The sequence below is a fragment of the Cyphomyrmex costatus genome, unplaced genomic scaffold (assembly GCF_001594065.2).
Source record: "Cyphomyrmex costatus isolate MS0001 unplaced genomic scaffold, Ccosl1.0 scaffold815, whole genome shotgun sequence".
Classification (NCBI taxonomy): Eukaryota; Metazoa; Arthropoda; class Insecta; order Hymenoptera; family Formicidae; genus Cyphomyrmex; species Cyphomyrmex costatus.
The window spans coordinates 178,184-186,811 of NW_017280392.1; the positions used below are offsets into that span (position 1 = coordinate 178,184).

The 8,628-nt window shown below is 30.4% G+C and overlaps 1 protein-coding gene across 1 annotated transcript in view; it reads right to left on the reverse strand.

The window, feature by feature from the left end:
• dsb (scavenger receptor class B member debris buster) overlaps positions 1-7,141 on the reverse strand; it is a 28,835-nt gene extending 21,694 nt beyond the window's left edge. Inside the window, exon 1 of the mRNA XM_018549396.1 lies at positions 6,961-7,141. Coding sequence (XP_018404898.1) covers positions 6,961-7,141 — 181 coding nt within the window. The remainder of the gene's footprint in view (positions 1-6,960) is intronic.
• Positions 7,142-8,628: the final 1,487 nt, after the last annotated feature.

Genomic DNA, 8,628 nt, shown 5'->3' on the forward strand with positions numbered 1-8,628 from the left:
TATATATATAATATATATATATATATATATAATAATATAAGAATATAAAAATATAAAAAGCGAGAAGTTGCATTGGCTACTTAGAACATTAAACAAAGAAATACAATTTGATCTTGACCGTGTGAGTACGAACACCTCTTTTTCTCTGCGACCTTCGGTCTTTTCATCAATGAATTTCATCTGAATCTCCATGACTTATCGAGCGTACAATGCCCTGACGAAATTATCGACCTTGAATTGCTGTATAATCAACAGTAGAGATATCGTGTTTCATATAGAAAGCCTATCAATATGAGAAAGCATAATCTTGTGAAAGGAATTAGAAAGCTGAAATACGATTAAATATATAATTTTTGTTTAATATCAAAATTTCTAATTATCAGACCGCGTTTCGCTAAAGAATAGAGGAATGTACATATAGAAAATTGGCACACATTTGAAGACACTCTTTTAATGTTTTAATGTTTTAAGGTCAATATTGATTAGCAGTTACTTTGTATTGATGATACAGCTGTAAAATTAATCTGACTCGTTAATATTAGCTCTGTGGCAGTACTCTGTAGTAAATGACCGTAGGATGTTTTGTTGAATGTAAGCTAAATGAGCTAAGTAAGCTCGGTCATCTCCTTTCAATGGAAACGTTTTGTAGTGATTATATTATCATCGTCGTACAAGAAAAAATACTAGTAAAGCACGCCTCTTTACAAGTGTTTCGATTGTAGAAAACAGAATTCCGATATCAATCTGTAGAACTTGCTCAGTGCTCTTTTAATTTTAATAGAAATTTTTCAGAGAGTTAATTAAAAAGATTTATTTTGTACACAATACAATATACACATGTAATACACACAACACGATTTTTACGCCGATATACCGATATTGAATTTTGAAATTTTAATAAAAAAAAATATTTTACAGAGTAAATTTCAAGAATTATAATATAGAATATAAAATTATTGCAAACTAAATAATATTCGCTTTCAATTGCATTTGATTTTATATCTTATAATAACATAATTCTGACGCATAATAAACAAACCAGTTACTATGCAATTATAAGTTTGTATCCTTGATCTTTTTTTTTTCTGAATGACCACTACAAATAATTCTGTTATTAACATACATTCTTGTTCACATATTTATTATTGTTTTCGTTTTATATAATCTTACATATATCTTTCATATGCAATGGCTTAATTCATCCTGCGACCTTCTTGCAGTTATGCTGAAACTTTCATTACGAAGATTGATGTAATTTAGCTGATGTAAGTGTGTTAATAACTTCCGCCTTCATACAGGAAAATAGCACGATTCTCTATAATAATGAAACCATGACCTACCATAATCGGCATAATCTAAGTTTGAACTTGATATTCACATCATTTTTCACTTTCTCATGTACATAGGTATTGATAAATAGACTGAGATATATCTAATCAGATGCTAATGCATTCTTCTGAAGTAATAAGAAAATAATCTTAATAGAATAAACCCACCTTCGATTATATTTTATCAATAAGATAAGAAATACTATATATTACTTTGTCACGATTATCTAATTGCCAATGTTAAGTGTCTGACTTATCGGCACGCTCGTTTAGAATTTACTTCGTGAAACTTTCGATTTTCATTCGCTTATAATGTATTCTTTTGAAATCAGCTTCAACGACTCAAAACAAAGTGTATATCACCTCGGAAGTATCTGATATGTTAAAGCGGATGCAGATAGAATGAACTGAACAGAATGTGATGTCAAGTGCTACGTATGCGTGTGACCTATAAAAAGAAATGGAGAAGAACGATACCACGCGTTTCTTCACGCGATATAACGCGGGCAAGCACGCGATGCGATATATATGTGTCTACAATCACCAATCTGTATATCATATAGCTCTATTTAATGACATGGCCCCGGCGCATTGCACAGGACGAGAGTATTAGAAAGTTGATAGCCGCAACGGCCGCGTGGATCTATGAATGTGGCATAGTAATGTCAATGCGCCCCGTTACGGTGCATGACGATAATAGATAAATGATTTGCGAGGTGCTCACGACGGTGCATTGAACAATTTATCACGGTTCTTCGATCAAAGACTCACTCACCTTTCGTCGTTGAACAGTGTAATGCGCTTGAAAAATCGTGCAATACCCACTTGAATGTTTCGGCGGTAAATGTTATACCTCTTTGATCACTTGATATAACAGTCAAATAAATATGCTATGTGAAAATTTCGCAGACGATACTGTCGATTAAATTCGTTAGAAAACCTATTAATGGCACGCAACCGGTTCTCCTTTTTCCATTTCCCTTTTTTACTTGTTTTATCCACGATCGATCTTACTATCGCTTGAGCGAAATGATTGCATAATTTACAATAAGTATTCTAACAGAAATCTGAGAATCTAATTCAAACTCGTTTAATTCAAGTTTAGTAGATATCACGCGACCCCATTAACTCCAATCCATTAGAATTTCAAACAAGATCGAGTAATCTTTTCTAGCGGTAGAGAAAATTGCCCTTATAAGAAAAAATTAATAGAAGATTTTGGGTAAAGTAATAAAGTTCGAATTACGTAAGAAAGTGCATATCTCATATGATGCAAAACGTGAGTGAAAATCACGCTGCGCCTGCCGTTCATACCACGTACGGCGAAAACAAGACGAGTAGAAACTCGTATTCTCTTGCGGAACCTAACGGTATCGCAGAATGAAGGATGCAGGTACAGGATGAGGACGACCGGAAGAGGCGTTACAAAAGGAACAACATAGAAAAAGCATAGGAGTAATTTTCTTTTTTTCACTGCAAGCTTTTTAAAAAGTATTTTTATAATTTTAAAGTTCTAAGATTAAAAAAATATTTAAAATACATCAACATAGATTCATAATACAATTAAAATCAAGAAATTAAATTGGTGTACAAAAATATACAGAGATCTTAATTGTCATCAAAAAACATTCTCTAATTATGAGCTTCAAAAATTTCCATGACAGATAGCATACGTATTATTGGAAAGTTTAATACTGGGTTATTCTGTATTTTATGCACTTTCTTTACTTTTCTATATACGCTTCAAATAAAACTAAATCAAGAACGTTTTTGACAAGTATTTTTACATGTAATGTAATGTATTATAATGTGACGTGAGATATGTATGTATGCACACGTACGTGATGTATAAATAATTCTATTACTGTACAACTACTACTACTACAAGTAATTACTCTTTTAAAACATTTCCTAATCACAATCAATTTAGAAAATTCAGTTTCTCTGATTTCTTAAAAACAAGCTTTTACGAAGACACGTTAAGGATAAACTAATGGGCGATAGTGAAGCTAATCGAAGCGAGTATATAACTGTGCTGTGCAACTTGTCCTCTATCACTCGCGTTCCACTGACCCACTGCACTTTGACCTCCATTAGGTTGCACATAGTATTTAACAGAATGCATATGTTTATACAAGGTATTTCATAGCTATTGGCATTTTTAATGAATTATTTAACAATAATTTTCACTTTTTTCGTAGAAAAAAGAATTACCACGACGAGTTTTATCTAGCAAGAATTAATTTGATATACATAACAGGAATTTAATCTTTTCATTTTTACTTTTATTAACGATGTATTTAATTAATTACAACTCGATCATTATAATTTTTATAATTAGTCAATAAGGCAGTTTTTAATCGATTTTAATCTTTTAATCAATTTATATGCTATTAATTCCGTCATATGATTAAATTGTTAACTCGCAAAACTATCCATGTTAACATTATTCAACATTATTTTGTAATGTTTCAAGCGTGAAATGTTTAAAGCGATTTTTAAAGATTAAACATTTTTCTTATAGTCTTATACGTAAGATATTAGCAAAACCTATACAAAGTAATGAAGATCACATATTCTAATAGCCAATATTTAACTAATCTAATAAAGGTGTTTCATTAGATAACTCATAACTAACATATTAATTACTACTCTCGTCGAAATACTGAGATTTAATTAGCGGTATTATCGACACGATTCAATCGCAAACTATAATATTGAAATAGCAAATTGCAATTATTAGAATCATATTTTTATAGTTTTTCTATATATGAAAAATTAATAATTTTTTGTTGTTAGTATTTGTAGGAAAGTTAAATATATTCAAGATAAGAATATACAGGTATCTCATGATTTACGAAAGCAAAAGTGAGCGATAATGAAAAGAGTAGATGTATATAATAAAATTAAACTATTTCTAATATGTTCAAGTGTTTTAAAAAATGTAGCAATATGTATCTTACGTATTTGTTTTTTTTTTTTAATTACAAGACTACAAGATGAAAGATATCCAATTAAATTTAATCTAAAAAAGTAAATATGTGTGTGAATATACAGTTAAAGCATCTAAATGTTTTTATTAAAGTATGTAACAATAATTCAAAAATACTGCGCACTCTTTCATTTTAAAATGTTTAATGATTGCGTGTAGCTTATAGTGTAGTAATCGTAAGATCAAAATAAGATTTATACGATGATTCAGACTTTTTGGTAACAACCAACTTTTTAGAACATTTAAGGTGGATTTATTTTTTTTTTAAACACGCCAACTTTCGAAGTGTTTCTCTTATTGTGTTGCGCATTTGTAGTAATTAAAGAGATATTATCTTCTAACGCACGTCAGTTATGCAAACATATTAACAACTTTTAAATTATAAAAATTAACTCTGAAATAGACACTTATTATAATATTCATTACAGTAGAAATATCGTTAGAAACAGATTAATTAATATCCAAAAAGTAACGCGAAAATTGCAAAAAGTCCAATAAAATTTTATTTTTAAAAATCCACTTTATCAGACATTTTATTAATACGACTTTACAAAGATTGAACATGTACGATAAGAGCTATCGCGACCCTAATCAATTGCATGCTACAACAGGCATTACAGCGAATCTAACGACTAACTTTCTCTCTCTGGTTTAGTTTGTCAAGATAACAAAAATATTTCGACTATCATGTAACAAAAATTGGCTCGTCGACCTTGTACGCAACGCTAATTATGCACGCTCTTTAAATGCGGTGAGAGTTGCGATATTGTGATACGCGGTGACTCTCACTTTGATACCTGTTATTCGTAAACGATAACGTTGTAAGGTGATCACATGCTCTTTAGCAAAAATATTGCAATAAAGAAAAAACATATTGTTTCGACACTAAAACATGCAAATTAATTAACATCTAATAAAATTAAGTATCTATTTAAATTGTGAATTAAAATCTTTTATTTACGTAATACTTGATAAAATAAATAATTAAATATATATGTATTATATATGTGTATATATATTTTAATAAATATTAACTAGATTCTAAGTCAAACTAAAATTTGTGTGTGTGTTGTTAATACTAAAAATAATTGAAATTTAATTTGTATTTTAAACGTTACGTTAGTAAACAAAGAAAACAGCTATATAAGTGCTACATATTTCACTAATAAAAAATAATACTATTTTTTCACAAAGATAGAGAAAGAAAGAAAGAGAGAGAGAGAGGGGGGGGATGGAAAAGGAGGGAAAATAAAAAAAGAAGGAAAAAGTGGAATTAACATATGACAAAATTATAACTAAATTGTCTGTTGTTATAATAAAATCAAATGTGCTCGCAATATATAATTTTAAAATATTTTTGAAAATTTCATAAATTACCATATTATAAAAAATAATAAATTTAAATAAATTCAGATATTTTTAGAGCACCCAATATGTACTTCAACCATTCTCATCGCGAAGAAACTTTTGTCATACACCTACATCGTATTTCTTTATTTACTATGACTCGCGTATTCAAATGATATTATTAGCAGAATATCTTGTAGAGATCTAATAATTCGGTCTCACCAAAACAAAACGAGATTAACTCAAATCTCGTCTTAGTCTCGATTTAGTCTCGAATTTTCAGTCTTGTCTAGGAATCGGCTTGGTCTTGACAATGATAATCTCGTCTGACTGAGATACTTGCTCAATTAAGTTTGTATAATTACCTATATATGTACATATTTAAATATGTGTTAAATATAGGCTAATTTAGTTTTTAAATATACCAGGATGCACTATAAAGTTCATTGAATTTTTTTTAAATTAAATGCAGATAAAACGATTACGAATTATTATTGTTTCTAAGAAGTGATCTCTTTTTTTATCAAACCTAATTTCAAAGAGTTTACTAAAAATTTTTCTTTAATATGTACAGTACTACATCATTATCATACAGTATTCCGACGATAATGTAACAATATTATTGTACTTCTAACTTGTTTTTCCTTTCGTTGCTATATACGAATATAATGTCTATTCGATCCTCGTACAGTTTAAAACTTATATCTTACGCGTTGGAAATTGTATCTTACATATTACAGAATTCGAGAGACTCAACGAGACTCTCGGCATAAAAAGTCTCGTATCGGTCCCGAATTCGGATCTTAAGCCTTGTCTCAGTTTCGTCTTAGTCTCGGCACCGACATCGTTCGAAACATTATAGAGATCAATTAACGCTAAATCGACTACCTTTTTAGATAATGACTAATTAAGGAAAGTGTGGAATGAACAATGCAATTTGCTACTCATGCTGTAATATTGTTCCGGTCTGATTGCCGGCACGAGTTCGCAAGCATCTAACAACGTATTATCATTAGTCGCGGCAGAAAATTACAGTTAAGAGAGAATCGTGGTTTAGAACGGATTAATCGGATTATGCAAGAGTAAACCTTGTCATTGCTTAACCTATTTACGTTTCAAGATTAAGTTCAAATAATTAATCCTTTAGTTGAATATATAATATAATACAGAAAAAAATGATATCTACGAATCAAGACAAAAATTTTAAAAATGCAAAATTTTCAAGCGAAACAAGTTTCTGCTTTAAATATAAAACTTAAAGTAGTTTATCGATAAATAAAACTAGTTACTCACCATGCCTGAGCTTTCCCTTCCTGGAGATTAGCAAGGACAGCGGCCTTGGCACCTTTTCGGTACAAATATTGTCACTGTTATCATTTGTCACACCAAAAAGAGCGTTTCTGCCAACTTTCATGTACTGCCTCCCCATAGCCTTCGGGGACCTCGTCCCGAACAAAGATGCAATGAACTTCATCTTCGTTCTTCAATTTACTCACGTTGTAGAAGAAATAATCTCCTTTCGAGACTGTTAATCGATAAAATAGTTTCACGTAATGTAACGCTAATAATAAGATACTTATTGATCCGAATCAATAACATTACACTTCAGCCATTTCTTATAAATAATGTTTGTGTAAAAGAAAGCTTGTTTTAATCACACTTTTATTAGGATTTGAGTCCTCGAACTGAAGTCTTCGAATGGTTAATTTTCGACTGATGAACGAAACTGTCGATCATCAGCCGAATGAAAGTGGAGTAAAAAGGCTTAGATAATCCACTAGAAATTACTAATTAATTATATATGCTCTAATTAGCGGTTGTAAGCACGTTGACCCAAAATGAATATTGCGTGTACAGGAGGTCATCATCAATATTGTTATCATCATCATCATCGTCATCATCATTATTACCATCATCTACTGTCACTGCATTGGACATTGTTCTCGTATTGAACATACAGCTGCGTCATCATTATCGACGTCGTTATCATCACTACTGTCTGTCCCCCGCTGTTGTCTTGTCGATAGCAATTTCGACAGGTACCACCACACCACGTATTTCTTACGTTCGTATTACGCACTGCACTTTCACACCTGGTCCAAGTAAGACGTACGTTCCTCCAGCTTCACTTTCACTCGCCGTCTCGCCGTTCGTCCTTTATTCTTGACTTTTGCCTGAAATGCAAAACCAAATCGAAATTAAATGGGGAAGGAGAAGGTGAAACTGACCGGAACCTGAACTGATCGCGAAAAAAAAATGCGATGAAGAGTAAAATTAGCAATGCGGCATGTCCTGTAACGTAACTTTTGTCATCGGACACGCATTACGTAAACGTAAAGTATGCATTTATACAAAATTTTTTATCAGCGCAACGCAAATTCTGATCAAAAACTGCTTAATTAAAATTACAAAAAGATCACGTAATATAATTGTTATATATAAACAATTACTTTTAATCGTATTACCATATGTGACAAGATTGGAATTATCTTTTTGAAACTATCATTTATATTTTAAACTATGTCCTAAATTATACCCTATATTTTATTAAAAAGGCATATTATTTTATATTTTATACTTATATGTTTATTATTTCTTATATTTTAAGAGAGTTTAAAAATATATTTCTTGATTTTACGTAAACGTCAAGTCTATGTAAAAAGTCAAGATGCAAGCTGTAACTTTAAACAATCACATGGCAATGAAGTACGTATATTAATATGATAAATATTTAGTAAATATTGATTGAGAAAAAAGTATTTTGCTTAGTTATAGGATTACCATATCGGCATAAAAAATTAAGACACCTATAAAAATTTTTTTTTAATATTCTTTAAAAAATAAAAAATTTAATTAAAAATTTCTTGAAATTTAGGAACGAAAGTAGTTCTTAAATGCGCCGGATCGTTTAAGGTATGAATATTATTAATCTCTAAAACACTGTACATGAATGATTTATTT